Here is a 15,001-nt window from a genome sequence, read left to right on the forward strand (position 1 = left end):
CTGCCTGTTCTTTTGGAGAGGCCTTCTTCACCACGCTGTCCACCTGCCTGGAAGCTCCCAGATGAAGCTTCATCTGACCTCTGCTCTTCCCCCGGGATGGTGATTACCCTTCCTATGGCCCCTGCTAGACCCTGGGCAGCTGTCTAACTGGGGATCTTTGTAACATTTTAGGGCCCCCACAGTGGGGTCTCCCTGATCTACCTCTGGTTTCCAGTGCCCCTCCTGGAGCTCAGAAAATACCGATTGAATGAATAAATAAATGAATGAACAAATGACTCCCTCTTGCTTCTTTCTCTGCTCACCCCCCATAGGTTTCTCATTTATTCCATCATTCCCCAACCAAAGTCCTGATTGGGGACACAGCTGACGAGTGGATGCGAGCCACCAGGGCTTCCTTTCCACAGATGGAAGGTCAGGCTGCACCCAGCATACACAGCTGCACTGGGGGCTTCTTGAAGCAGATGGGTGGGACCCCAAGCCCAGGTCAGTGGAGGCAATCTCTTCCACCACAGTTGGAATGAAACCAGAGTCCCCAAGTCTTCTGTGGAACTGGGGTGGGGTGGGGGTGGGGCTGGCTACGATAAGGCCAGGAACTTTCAGGTGACTCTTGGCTAATCCTAGTAATCTCGAGTCTCTTTTATCTGTCTGTCTCCATTGCCCCACAACTAACAGGCAGAGACACGTTGGTCTTCCACCTTGACCTTTGCCCGCCTGCCACGTAGATCTTGGAACAACGGCTGTTGACAACACAGGCAGGTAGCCAGGCTGGATGCCAAGGGCTGGGGCTTGTAGATGCAGAAGGCCAGGCCCCAGGCCCCATGACTCAGCCCAGCGCAGCCCACTCAACTTACCCTGATGTTCAGGCTGGCCACCACCACCTCTCCCGTGGGTGTGATGATGGGGATGTTGTCACAAACAATCCCCTGCTCCACATCCACTACTTGGCCTGGAGAGAGAGCACAAAAAAGGAAGCTAGAGCGCAGTAGCACTCCCTTTGCCTTCTGGTAAGTTCCACATACCCCCCACCCCCAACAGCATGCCAGTGCGCGGTACAAGGCCCCTTGGGAGTACAGCGGGTCTTCCTACAAGCAGAGCCCCCGCACCCCTGCCAGTGTCTGGTGCTGTGCTCTGTGTGGGGAGGGGCAAAGCCATTTCTATGGTCTCTGGAACTCCTGCTCTGTCCCCTCCTGGCACCATCTCAGTGGTGGCTCAGACACTGTGCCCTTCTTCCACAGCATCCTGGCCCCTACTGTAGGCTTGAACTTTCTCCTGCTGCCTGTATGGGCCAGTGACGCCCTCCACTTGAGGACCACATCCCCTCTTTTGCAAATAGAAATCCCAGCCAGGGCACCTGGAAGGGACCGGGCAGTGAGAGCCACAACTGGCCCAAGAAGCTCTCCCTGGGGGCACAACTTAAAGAGTCCGCCTTCTGGGTGGCCCTTGGGAGGTGCCAGTGCTAGGAGGGCAGGGACCAGTGGGGCCTCTCTAGGGAGGAAGCCCTTACCTCGGATCTGCAGGGGACCTTCTACACGGACACCAGACCTGACCACAGCCCCGGCCCCTGCCTGTGCATCCTCTGGCTCCCCAGGCCTCTTGAAACGGCAGTGCTGGACATCTTCAAATACTTGGAACATCTCATGTACCCGGGCCGTGTATCCGGCCAGCTCTGTCACCTGTGGGAAGGAAGGGGGACCCTGGCTCAGCTGCTGCCATCTAGGGGTGGGATGGAGGGCAAGGTAGGGGTGGACTCGCGGGGGTGGGGTACCTCCTTGTAGGATGACATGATCCTCTCAATGGCATCCGCAGCAGCTGTCAGGAGGTTTCGGGCGATGGTGAAGGCTTCTGTGCGTTCGCTCACCAGCTCTTCCTCCTTCATCGCCAAGGCTGCCTTCTTCACGGCTTCTGGATCTGTGGAGCGCAGCAGAGGGGAGGGGCGGGGACAGTGGGAGATTAAAATGGACCCACTGGGGGATGTAAAATGGACCCACTTGGGGAAGGACGTGTTGAGTGTTTCCTTCCCACGTCCCGCGTGGGTTAGGGTTCAGGAACTGGAAGCAGAGCCACACACAAATGAAAGAGAAGACGAGATAATTTGAAATATTGGGGGACCAGGCGGGCAAGTCCAACTCAAGGGGAAGGACTTCCTCCCGTGCTCAGGCCTCAGCAAGCTTTTATTGATCTGGGATGCACCCATAGCATAGCCCTTAGGCAGGTGACCCCCTGCAACAGGCAGACTAGCCCATCAGCAAGGATTTACATAATAATAAATGGGGGAGTAGTTTCAGCTACCACTGTCTGGACAAACAGAGGTGGCGCCTAGCTCCGACCTTTGCTAGGGCTTCAAAGGCACCCAGCCTTTGGGGGATTCTCTGTCTATGTTTATCAGATAGTGGCAATAAACAGTTTCCCACATCAGGAGTCTATCCAGCAAATGGTGGTGGGACGAATGGGTATCCACATGCAAAAGAATGACTCCCACTCGCCCCATCTCACACCAAAACTAACTCAAAGGGGAGCACTGATCTGCATGTAAGAGCTGAGACTACAAAACTCTTAGAAGAAGGCAGGGGTAAATCTTCGTGACCTCAGATTAGGCATGGCTCCTTAAGTATGATACCAAATGTCCAAGCAATAAAATAAAAAACACATAAATGATCTTCACCAGCCGAAACCGGTTTGGCTCAGTGGATAGAGCGTCGGCCTGCGGACCGAAAGGTCCCGGGTTTGATTCCGGTCAAGGGCATGTACCTGGGTTGCGGGCACATCCCCAGTGGGAGATGTGCAGGAGGCAGCTGATCGATGTTTCTCTCTCATCGATGTTTCTAACTATCTATCTCTCTCCCTTCCTTTCTGTAAAAAATCAATAAAATATATTTTAAAAAAATGATCTTCACCGAAATGTAAAACTTTGGGGCACCAAAAGAAATCTTCAAGAAAGTGAAAAAAACAACTTATAGCCTGGGAGAAGATATCTGCAAATCATAACCTCAGAAGGGTCTAGTATCCGGAATATATAAAGAACTTTTTCAATTCAACAACAAAGAGATAAATAACCCAATTAAACAACAGGCAACATATCTTACTAGACATTTCTAGTGTATGTCTAAGATATACAAATGGCCAATAAATCCATGAAAAGACGTTCAACATTACTAGTCATCAGGGAAATGCAAATCAAAACCACAATGAGATACCACGTCACACCTACTAGGAGGGTTATAATTAAAGAGATAATAAGTGTTGGCGAGGAAGTGGAGAAATTGACTCCTCATATACTGCTGGCGGGGATATAAAATGGTACAGCCGCCGCGGAAACCAGTTTGGCAATTTCTCAAAAAGTTAAACAGAGAGCTACCATAGGACCCAGCAATTTCACTCCCAGGTATATATCCGGAAGAAGCAAAAATATATGTCCATGCAGAAACTTGCACACAGATGATCATAAGTACCATTTTCATACCAACCAAAAAGCGGAAACAATACAAATGCCCATCAATGAATGAATAAAGAAATTGTGGTACACGAATACAATGGAATATTATTCCTAAAAGGAAGGAAGCTCTGATTCATCCTGCAACGTGGACGAAACTTGAAAACGTTCTGCTGGGTGAAAGAAGCCAGCCACACAAGGCTTCATATTGTGAGATTCCATTTATATGAGGTGTCCATAAGAGGCAAGTCCATAGTGAGGGAAAGATTAGTGGGTGCCAGGCGCTGGGGGTGGGGTGGGGAGTGACTGCTAATGGGCCCGGGTTTTCTTTTTTGGGTGACGACAATGTTCTGTCCTTAGATATTGCACAACTATGTGAATATACTAAAAAACCTGCCCTGGAGGGTGTGGCTCAGTTGGTTGGAGCGTCATTCCCTGCACTGAAAGGTCATGGGTTGGATTCCCGGTCAGGGCACATACCTAGGCTGCGGCTTTGATCCCTGGTACGGGCATGTGGGAGAAGCAACTGATTGATATCTCTCTCACATTGCTATCTTTCTCTCTCTTCCTCTCTCTCTCTCTCTCTCTCTCTCTCTCTATCTCTCTCTCTTCCTCCCTCTCTAAAATCCATAAAAAATAAAATAAAATAAATAAAAGCCACTGAGTTGAATACTTTAAAAGGCTGAAGTGTGTGGCATGTTAATTACATCTCAATAACGAAGACTTAAAAAATGAGCCACTAGGAATTTGGCTTTCTTTCTTGCCACACCCAGCTTCTTCTCCCTAGACTGTCCTCGCCCTGTGTCCTGTCCTATTCACAGCAGCCCCTCTGGGGCCACATCTCCACGTTGTCCTCTAACACCCAGAACTGTTGCACCCCCAAGCCTCCCGTGCATGACTATCCCCTTGACTTCCTTGACCCTTGGAAAACCCAAAGGGGCAGGGCTTTTATATAAGGAATGTTCTAGAAATGTCAGTAAGGAGCAATGGAATGCTGATTCTGAGGGTACTAGGTATGGGTGAGTGAGCAGTACCCACTGGGGCTATCCAGGGGAAGCCAGGGCTCCTGAGGCCGAAGTTTTGGGAAGGATTTTATCCAGGGGCTTAGACTGATCAGAGAGAGAAGCCTCAGGGATACGGTGATGAGTGGGGCAGGAAGTTGTCTCAGGGCAAATGGCCTTCAGAGCAGCGAGGGTGCAGTGTGCGGTAGAAAGGGGACGCGATGGCTGGCTAGAGAGTCTCATACCACCTTCTGGGGCCTGAGCCAGGAATCCAGGAGAGTGAGTCAGGAATTGTGACAGTCTAAGGTTATGGGCCTCCTTCCCACTGTGTCCCCAGGGACACAGCCCCTAACAGGAAGAGGGACACAAGCCCTCCTCCCAGGATGTCCTGAGAGCCAGACAGTGACTACGCATAAAGTGAAAGGGTCTGCAGGTGCCTGGGCATCCTGGCAACAGCTGGTACCTCCCTGGAGACAGAATAAACTGCCCTAGGGCAGCTAAGACCAAGGCCCCACAACAGGACACCCAGCGGCCATTCATGGTGAGGCTGCCCCTCTCCTGGGCCCTCCAGCTTTGCAGGGCCAGGAGATAAGTAAGGTAAAGGCATCTATATATTCTTCAGTTGATAAATGCCTGCTTCCTCCCATTGGCCCCCAGTGCTCTGAGCCCCCTTGAAGCACTTGGAGCAGGGACAAAACAGACAAAATCCCTGCCCTCATTGACCTCCCAGTCTAAAGGGTAAAAGGGGTCTGGTGTGGCTCAGTTGCTGAGCGCTGACCTATGAACCAGGAGGTCACGGTTCGATTCCCTGTCAGGGCACATGCCCGGGCTGCGGGCTCAATCCTCAGTGTGGAGCCTGCAGGAGGCAGCGGATCACTGATTCTCTCTCTTCATTGATGTTTCATTCTCTCTCTCCCTCTCCCTTCCTCTCTGAAATCAATAAAAATCCCACTAAAACCCCTCCTACACTAAAAAAATAAATAAAAGGGCAGAAGGACTATAAACCAGAGAAGTGAAATAGATAGGGTGTTCAGTTCCTGGGAGAGCAGGGAGGTGGTGAAGGAGAAGAGAGAGGTAGGGTCATGGGCAGCGCAGGCCTCATCTAGAGGGTGCCTGTGAGCAAAAGTCCACTAGAAGGAGGGCAGGACATCAGAGGAAAGTGTATTCCTGGCAGAGGGAGCAGCATCTGCAAAAGCCCTGAAGCAGAACCCTGCCTGGTGTTTGGGGGCAATAGCAAGGAGGCTAGTGAGACAGAAATGGGATGAGCAAGACAGGAGAATTGCACATTTTCACAGGCAATGACTATAAAAGCTAAGAGGCTGGGGACAGGAGCTTTTGCTTCTTAAATCACCGTGAAGTCTGACATAGCAGAGGATCCAAAAAGTCCTAGGGCTTCAGAGGAGGGAGAGTCCTCAGGTGCTAGGCAGGCTGAGCTGTGCCCAATGCCAGGCGCAGAGGGAAGTGGCTGCGGGTACTTCCTGAAACCATAGGGAGAGGCCTCAGGTGCTAGGCAGGCCGAGCTGTGCCCAATGCCAGGCGTAGAGGGAAGTGGCTGTAGGTGCTTCCTGAAACCATAGGTCTGTTTCCTCATAAGTTTCTTCCCATGTTCTGCACCAGGTATGCTGACTGGCTCTGGCACCTGTGCCTAAATCAGGGCCACTTTTGGAAGACAAAGTGCCCACCAGGACCCTTCACAGCTTGAAGCCGGTAAGAGGAAATGAAATAGGTGGGAACCTGTGGAGGAGGGAGGGAACTAGGGAAGGTGTCATGGCACCCAAGCTCTGTGGTCACGTGCTCCGTAGGCCCGCCTTGGTACTTCCGGTCACGTGGCCCCAGAGTTCTCACAGCCAGGGTTGGATGAGACCACCTAGTAACAGAAGTGGTGGCAGCAGTGGCTACCGGCATTCACCCTCTTCCCAGCAGCGTCTCTAAGAAGCGCAGCGGAACTCGAACTGCCCAGGGCCATAGATCCCACCTGATGTCTTTATACAAGAATTGCTAATTTCTATTATTTTTAATGCCTGCCACTCTTCCTAATGCTTACTTTCCCATTACATCCAAATACGTGCTCCTCAATTATTTTGAATAGCTAATGGCAGAGTCAATATTTCATTGTTCCCATTTGTGTTAACTTCCAGTGAAAACGTTTCAATACAGCTTCACTCGATTGCTCGAAAAAAAATCAGGGCCACTCTTAACGGAGGCCCATTGGTGGAAAGTAACTATCCCCCTCCAATTAGATCCTTTCTCTTGGGGTCACCCAGAGAGGGACAGACAGCTGAAGGTACCTACGGGAGGCCCCAAGGCAGAGCTGCCAATAGGGAGAGAATGAGAGAGACTTCTGAAACAAGTTAGGCTCTTTCTCTACATAACTGAAAACCCTTACTACCAAACTGCATTAGCCAGAACACCTTTGAAAGCAGAGCTGTGCTACAGCTCAGGCCGGGTAGCTCAGTTGGTTAGAGTGTTGTCCCCATTCACCAAGGTTGCAGTTTCATTCTGGGTCAGGGCACATACAAGAATCAACCAATGAATGCATGAATAGGTGGAACAACACCTCTCTTTCTCTAAATCAATCAATCAATCAATCAATCAAAAGAAAAAAAAGAATAGAAAGAAAACAGGGCTATGCTGGTAGGAAAGCAAGGCAAATTCCCAGGAGCCCACAGAGAAGCAGCAGCCAGGTACACCAGTGAAATCTCTTGAGACTGAGAAGACAGGTCATGTAGCCAGAGCTCTAGGCGCAGGGAACAAAAGGTCACCTCTAAGAATTGGTAATTATGTGTCTGGGGTTCAAATGAATACGACCGCCAAGTTCAGGAACTCCTCCTCCCCAAACGGAGAGGTGAATATGAAAATGGCCTCCAAGTGGTTAATTACCAGGAGTGCTTGGCCAAAACAGAAGCCAATATGCACTGGGGAAACTGTGCCCTCCTGTTAGGCCATATAGGTTTCCCAGAAAGTCTTGTGGCAAAAATCACAAGGAGCCCTGGCCAGGTGGCTCAGTTGGTTGGAGCATCCTCCCATACACCAAAAAGGTTGTGGGTTTGATTCCTTATCAGGGCACATACCTAGGTTGTGGTTTGATCTCCACTTGGCGCGCTTAAGGGAGTCAACCAATCAGTGTTTCTCCCCCTCTCTCAAAATCAGTAAAAACATATCCTCGGGTGAGGATAAAAACCAAACCCACAAGGGTAGCTCAGTTGGTTGAGCGTTGTCCCATGCACCAGAAGGTTGCCAGTTAGATTCCCGGTCAGGGCACATGCCTGGATTGCGGGCTCAATTCCCTAGTAGGGGCGTGCAGGAGGCAGCCGATTCATCAATGTTTCTATCTCTCTCTCCCTCTCTCTGAAATAAAAAAATATTTTTTTAAAAAGAAAAAAACAAGAAACAAACCCACAAGGAAAGAATCTACCATGAGTGAAGACTGGCAGATGGAAGATCAAGCTGGCTTATACCCCCAAGAATTCAGATAACCCCATAGCAGGATAGAGATTGTGTATCATTAATATGATATACAGCATAAAAGGAGCAGTCAAAAGATGAGAAAATGACACTTGCCAAAACAATTTGAAATTTCTATTTGAAAATTTATATTTTCAAATTTCTATTTGAAAGAGAATCAAATAGAACTTAGTAGAAGTAGTCACTGAAATTTTTAAAAAATTCAAATTAGCCCAGCAGTCGTGGCTCAGTAGTTGAGCATTGACCTATGAACCAGGAGGTCAAGGTTCAATTCCTGGTCAGGGCACATGCCCATGTGGGATGTGCAGGAGGCAGCTGATCAATGATTCTCATCATTGATGTTTCTGTCTCCCTCTCCCTTCCTCTATCTGAAATCAATAACAAATTTTAAAAAATTAAAAAAAATTCAGCCCTAATAGGTTTGGCTCAGTGGATAGCCTGCAGACTCAAGGGTCCCAGGTTCGATTCCGGTCAAGGGCATGTACCTTGGTTGCAGGCACATCCTCAGTAGGGAGTGTAGGAGACAGCTGATCGATGTTTCTCTCTCATCGATGTTTCTAACTCTCTACCCTCTCCCTTCCTCTCTGTAAAAAAAACCAATACAATATATTTTAAAAAATAAAAATCAGCATTCTCCCCTTTAACAAAACAAAAAAAATTCAAATGAGGCTCGGCTGAAGAGAAAATTGGCGAGTGAGTGAGAAGAAGATCTGAAGAAATCTCCTAGGATTCAGTACAGATAGTTCTAGATGGGAAATAGTAAGAGTGGAAGAGCCACAGAGGAGGGAGGACATCCAGCAGGAGTTCAGAAGGAACAGGTCAATATTTGAAAAGGCAACAGCTGAGAATTTTCCTGACCAATTAAAAAATCTGAATATTTGAAGGTAGGATAAACAGAAACCCACAGGGTAACACTTCCAAGCGAAATAGCAGACTAGCAGAGAAAGTAAATCTAAAAGCAACCAGAGAGACAACGCAGGCTGCTGTGGGGAGTTAAACTGATAACAGATTTTCCAGCAGAGACAATGGAATATTGTCAGTGGCTGAGAGCAAATAACTATCCTCCTGGGCTCCCATACCCAGCTAATTTTTAGTTCGGGGAAAAGGATAAAATAAAGACATTTTCAGACAAAAAAATAATTGTGAAGTGTTCCTCATGAAAGCCTTACATAAAGAACTTCTGAAAGATGTCTATCTGGAGGAAGGTGACTAGGCTGTGGGAAAGGACTGGTGAGCAGAGAAATCGGTAAATATGGGGATGAATTTAGACATGCATCAGTCCAATAGCAATAGCCAAGTAAAAAAAACACAGGAATGAGCCGGTGTGGCTCAGTGGTTGAGCGTCAACCTATGAACCAGGAGGTCACAGTTCGATTCCTGGTCAGGGCACATGCCTGGGTTGCAGGCTCGATCCCAAGTGTGGGGCATGCAGGAGGCAGCCGATCAATGATTCTCTTTCATCATTGATGTTTCTGTCTCTCCTCACTTCCTCTCTGAAATCAATAAAAATATACTGTATATTAAAAAAAACAAAACCAAAACCAAAAAACCCCCACATGAGAATGCAAACGTGACACTGGGCTATGACACGTCAGCGGGGCTGGTCCTTGTGTTAGTGCTCTAAGGACCAGGAAGAGGAGGAGCTATCGGATTAACCTAGTCCAGCGATTTTCAACCTTTCTCATCTCATGGCACACATTAATTACTAAAATTCTGCGGCACACCAGAAATATACTATATTTTTTGCCGATCTGATAAAAAACATAGATATAATTTCGATCCACACCGGACGGCTACTGTTGTGTTGGCTGTTGTCATTTTTTTTTTTATTTGACAACCTAAGGGAAATGAGGTCAGTGTCCCTGACCAAATGGTCACGTATTGCATGTTTTAAAAATTCTTGCGGCATACCAGTGTGCCTCGGCACACCAGTTGAAAATCGCTGAGCTAGACTGTTTTTCGTGTGCACACAAGTCAACCTTTGAAAGGATAACCTGAAAAGACTGCAAATCGAAGGAATATGTTGCAAACCAGTAGAGAAGCGGTTCTCAACCTGTGGGTCACGACCCCTTTGGCGGTCGAACGACCCTTTCGCAGGGGTCGCCTAAGACCATCCTGCAGATCAGATATTTACATGACGATACATCACAGTAGCAACATGACAGTGATGAAGTAGCAACGCAAATAATTTTATGGTAGGGTCACAACATGAGGAACTGTATTTAAAGGGCCAGGAGGTTGAGAACCACTGCAGTAGAGGAACAAAACGAGAATCCTGATAATCCAGTTGCTAAACAATCCCCCCCAGGCCTTAGGGCAGAGGTCAGCCTCTGAAACCTGCCAGAGTTGTTTGCGGCCTGGGAAAAGTCAAGGCCCAGGGAGGAGGGGGCTTGCTCAAGGTACTTCCCTGTTCTCCCACCTTCCCATCATAGTTGGGCTGAGGACAGGCACAGCTGGCTGAGGGTATTGCACCTGGTGAGGGGTCAGTCCCCGGGCTCAGCCGAGCAGTACCAAGACGTGTGAGAGGCTGTAAAGGGGAGACGCACAGGGGAAGGCAGCAAGGAGAGTGATCTTCAGGAAGCCAGGCCAGGAGCAGATGGACCGGCTGAGCATTGGGCCCCGCCCCCACCCCCTGGGAGTGCCGACTCTCACCTGACTCTGAGAAGCCAGTGGCGGTGATTATGGGGACTGCTACCATGAGCAGGCCTGAGGCGCTCCATACATACTTCATGAGGAACTGCTCCAGCATGACATACCACAGGCGCTCTAGCAGGATGAGGTTGATCTGCGAAGCCAGGGCCTTGTAGGAGTGCTGCAGCAGGGCTAGCTCCACCTGCCAGGGCGGGGGTGACAGAGAGAGAGAGAGCCTGAGAGACCTCATGGTAGCTAACATGGGGATGATAGCAAGAGGTCCCAATCTCCAAGTACACCTGTGCCATGCCATCTGATGGCCAGGAAAAGGTTGAGAGCTGGGGGTGGGGGATGACAGTATGGCATTGTCTGACATCATGGCACTGGGGTACAGTGATGATGAAGGGATTCATGATCTCACCTGCAGAGGCTTATTCTGGTTCCCTCTTTCTACTACCTATTTGGTTGGGAAGCTCACTATGCCCTTCTCTTTGCCCTGGGCAGCTTCTGGACATGGGCCAAGGGTAGCCACCTTGCCTGTATTTTTGGGTAACTGCTGGAGGACTAACCTGAACTAAGCAAAAAGCAGTACTTCATTTTGAAGAACTTGGTTCAACAGTCTACTTAGGCCCCGCCTCTTGCTACCTTCCCCAGGGATCTTCTGGGTGAGAAACTTCCACTTCATTTTCCCATTGCAACCTGGAGGGCATGCTCCTGAGCCAGCCCCAGAGGCCTCCCCCCACAATGGCCAACTGAGGATTCCAGTGAGGTGGGCCTCCCCGTCTTCCCCTCCCCTCCCGCTTCCTGCACTGGCAAGCACCTGCCATCTTAGGCCTGGAGAAGAGAGAGCAGGAAAGGGAGTGGGAGAGAAAGAGGCTCTCCCATGACATTAGCATCCAGGTAGGCAGGGATGGGGGTGCTGGAGATGTCAGGAAGTGGTCAAGGCAAGGGGGCCATTGGGTCATGGATTCTTGGCTCAGGACAGGAGCATGCATCCCAGCTCAGCCTTTCCACCCCTGCCTGACAACAGCTGCCCAGCCTGGGCACCATTTCCTTAGCCAAGTGCTTTGGCACTTGACTCTCCATTTGATGCTCACCACATGCTACTCTACCTGCATTCTCATTTCCATTGTACAGTAGAATACTACAGAAGTCCAAAGAGGCAGTGAGCTGCCCAAGCTCACACAACCTGAAGGTAGCAAGAGGTGTGGAATTTGGACCACGCTGGCAGAGCCATCAGGAGAACCAGAGTTTTGTAAATGATGCCTTTGACTTATTAAGAAAGGTTTACCGCCTGGCCAGCATGGCCCAGTGGTTGAGCATTGACCTATGAACCAGGAGGTCAGGGCACATGCCCGGGTAGCGGGCTCGATCCCCAGTGTGGGGTGTGCAGGAGGTGACCGATCAATGATTCTCTTTCATCATTGATGTTTCTATCTCTCTCTCCCTTTCCCTTCCGCCCTGAAATCAATAAAAAATATTTTTTTAAAAAGAAAAGTTTATCTTGCTCTCAAGCCAACAAGAGGTTGCAGTGTGTATATATGTGGGTGCATTTGTGTTTAAATAACGCTCTTCTTTGAAAGCTCAATAAGAAAAGAATACTTGCTGTCTGCCCACAAGCCAGCCAGGCACCTCTGCCCTAACATGTTCTAGGCCAGTGTCCACTGGGACACCAGCCAGTGGGCCTGGGATGAGCCACATGCCTGGACAATAAGGAAAATCAACCCACCCATGGGGGCCTGTTGTCCCATGCTGCTTCTCAGCCCTTTGGCAGAGGCCTAAAGAGACAGATTGAGAACGTATACTGCCCTCCTAAGCACCCCCCCCATTGCACCCTCCTAGCCAACACGCTACTTCCTGAAGCTAGCCCACAGGAAGTCCTTCAAAGAGCCAGTGATCTCTCTTTTGCCCTCACCATATAGGTAGGTCCTCTGCATCCTGTGGTTCTGCCTCAAGCCCAATCTCCTGTTCCTGAAGTGAGCACGCCTCCTCTGAGCACCCTGGCAATCCTGACTCGTGCTGGGAGCTGGCAGGAGTGCCAGCTGGGGCTGACAATGTAGCTGCGGGTAATGTGCCAAGCGCCTCACCCAAGGCCACGGCTGCCTGCCAAGGCCCTGCAGCCCGCGTGCGCGAGAGGAGGGGGTTGAGGCTGCAGACTAGGCGCTTTTCTCCTAATCTGGAGTCCGATACACAGCCAGTGAAACAAGGCCCAGGGGCAAGAGGCCACCTGACCCAGGGAGGACACATAGGCTTTCAGGAGGTGGGTGTCATTGCACCCCTCCCCCCCACCAGTACCGGGAACCGAAACCAGAGTTGCACAGAGCAGGGGAGCAGGAGAGCAGGGCCCGGGGGCAGCTGCAACCCCAGGCACGAGGAAGGGGAGGGGCTGAGGCGAGATAAAGGGAGCATTGGCCTGCAGTAACCTTTCCCAGCGCCCAGCTCCCAGGCTGACCCTGCCCCTATCCCCGCCCCGTCCCACTGGGGAGCTGAGCCCTGGGACACAGGCGGAAGGTCGGCCACGCCAGGGGCAGGGTGGCCACTGGGCGGACAGGAAGTACGTCTCGCGGAGGTGGCGGCCTGGGCCCTGCATCCCTGCCTCAGGGCCTCAGGGAGGAGGCCGAGCCTGCAGCCCGGCTGGCCCTTGAGCTCAGGCGGAGAAGCGCGGCCACTGCTGAGGCCGGCGCGCTGGGTGCTGCTTGTTAAACTCCGCTTGGGCTGAGTCATGCCCGTAACGCTTGCCTGCCTGGCTGGCCAGCTTGGCTGGACGCCGGCCTTCAAAGGGCCCTGGGCCCCAAGAGGGGCCGGGCAACAGGCCACGTCCCACCATCCCTGATCCCGGACAGCAGGAGCCTCCTTCCAGCTGACTGCAGGAATGGGGCGAGACAGAAGCTCTAGCATCTCAAACCGCTAGGATCCGCAGCCCCAAGCAGCTCCAAGCCCAGGACAGCCTCACTGAGAGGAAGCAGAAGTGGCCAGGCAGCCGGCCCAGGGCAGTCCCACCCAGCCTTCCTGCTTCTCCATTTCTGTGCCTAAATCTGGGCTGTCCCAGGCCCTGTTCATCATCCCAGTCTCCCTCTCCTGTGGTCTGCCTACACCTCTGGCATCAACTCTAGCCAGCCCTGGTTTTCCCCACCACTCACAGTTGCCTGCCCCTGGGCCTCCCAGCCACATGCTTTCCTCCAAGCTCAGCACCCCAACCTGCCCCACCTCATGGCCCCCATAGAAGGCGATCTCCTCTGAGTTGGCCACCACGCGAGAGTGCATGTAGCGCAGCTCCCCCTTCCTCCGCGCCTCCTCTGCCACCAGCTCCCCAAACTTGGGTGAGAAGGCTCGCAGCACGTTAGCTGTGAGAAACACCACGAGGCCAGCAATGGCCGAGGGCCAGGCCGTGCCGGCCCCACGGGAACGAGCCGTTCGAAGCAGGGTGTAGGCGGTCACAGCCACATCCAGGAGTGGCTTGGTCAGGTTGGAGTACAGGTGGGCCACAGAGGCAGCAAAGGTCACCACATCCTCTGTCAGGGACTGGTCAGGGTTGCGAAGGCGCCCATCCATATTGCTGACTCGGTAGTAGGTCTGCTGGGAGAAGTAGAGGCTGTAGGCATGGGCCACTAGACGGCTTCGGAAAGACAGGGCCAGCTGGCCTTCCAGGAAGCGGATGGCACTGTTGATGAAGGTGGCTGGGAGGGCGATGAGGATCCATTGCAGGAGCTGCCAACCAAAGGCCTGCGGGTCCTTGCGCACGATGCAGCGGGCCAGCCGACCGTCCAGGCGGGCCACATACACTGATAGGAAAGTCCGGCTCACCAGGGCGGCTGAGTGCAGCGCCAGCAGCCCCGTCTCCCGGCACAGGATCCTGGGGAAGAGCAGCCGCAGGAGCCACAAGAGTCGCTGCAAGAACACTCGGTTCACACCGGCCTTGGCCCCTGTGCCCGAAGTGGCCCCAGAGGTCTCCTGCGTGGACTGCCCTGCAGGCACTTGAGGGCCTCTGGCTGGAGCCAGGCATTGCCGCACCAGGGGGTAGATTTTGTGGGCTCCATAGGCCGTGAGGGCCAGGACCACAGCTGTGCGCTTCAGCGTGATCACCCGCGAGGACCGGGGGGTGGAGAGCACCGGCATGTCACCTGGGCTGGATGCACGGGGCTGGGACTGGTGTCTGAGCCAGCAGTTGAGGCAGGTGGCTGGAAGGGTTGTTGCTCTGACCCCGGCTCGTTGTCTAGGCAACTGGAAATCTTGCAGTGGTCCCTGAGGCTGTTGCTCCAGGCCACTGGGGCGGTGCTGGAGCCCCTGGTGCGGTGGGCTCAGGTCCCTCCAGGGTCGCGGCCTCTTCAGGCAGGGGAGGTGGAGGAACTTATCAGTCTCCTAGCCCCTGGGGTCAGAACCTCGAGATGGCTCAAGGAGAGAGGGCGTCTCTTCCTCTCCACCTCCTCCTCCTACCCCGGTGGCACCCCTCCCCGGGGCACCAGGCCCCTCCGTC

The 15,001-nt window shown here is 52.0% G+C and overlaps 1 protein-coding gene across 1 annotated transcript in view; it reads right to left on the reverse strand.

Annotated features, from left to right (window-relative positions):
• The window catches only part of ABCD1 (ATP binding cassette subfamily D member 1), a 23,070-nt gene extending 8,069 nt beyond the window's left edge, over positions 1-15,001 (reverse strand). Inside the window, exons 1-5 of the mRNA XM_006766939.2 lie at positions 13,735-15,001; positions 10,549-10,729; positions 1,766-1,908; positions 1,505-1,673; positions 852-946 (exon numbers count right to left, since the gene is read on the reverse strand). Coding sequence (XP_006767002.1) covers positions 852-946; positions 1,505-1,673; positions 1,766-1,908; positions 10,549-10,729; positions 13,735-14,643 — 1,497 coding nt within the window. The 5' untranslated portion in view covers positions 14,644-15,001. The remainder of the gene's footprint in view (positions 1-851; positions 947-1,504; positions 1,674-1,765; positions 1,909-10,548; positions 10,730-13,734) is intronic.

This window comes from Myotis davidii, unplaced genomic scaffold, assembly GCF_000327345.1.
Source record: "Myotis davidii unplaced genomic scaffold, ASM32734v1 scaffold462, whole genome shotgun sequence".
Classification (NCBI taxonomy): Eukaryota; Metazoa; Chordata; class Mammalia; order Chiroptera; family Vespertilionidae; genus Myotis; species Myotis davidii.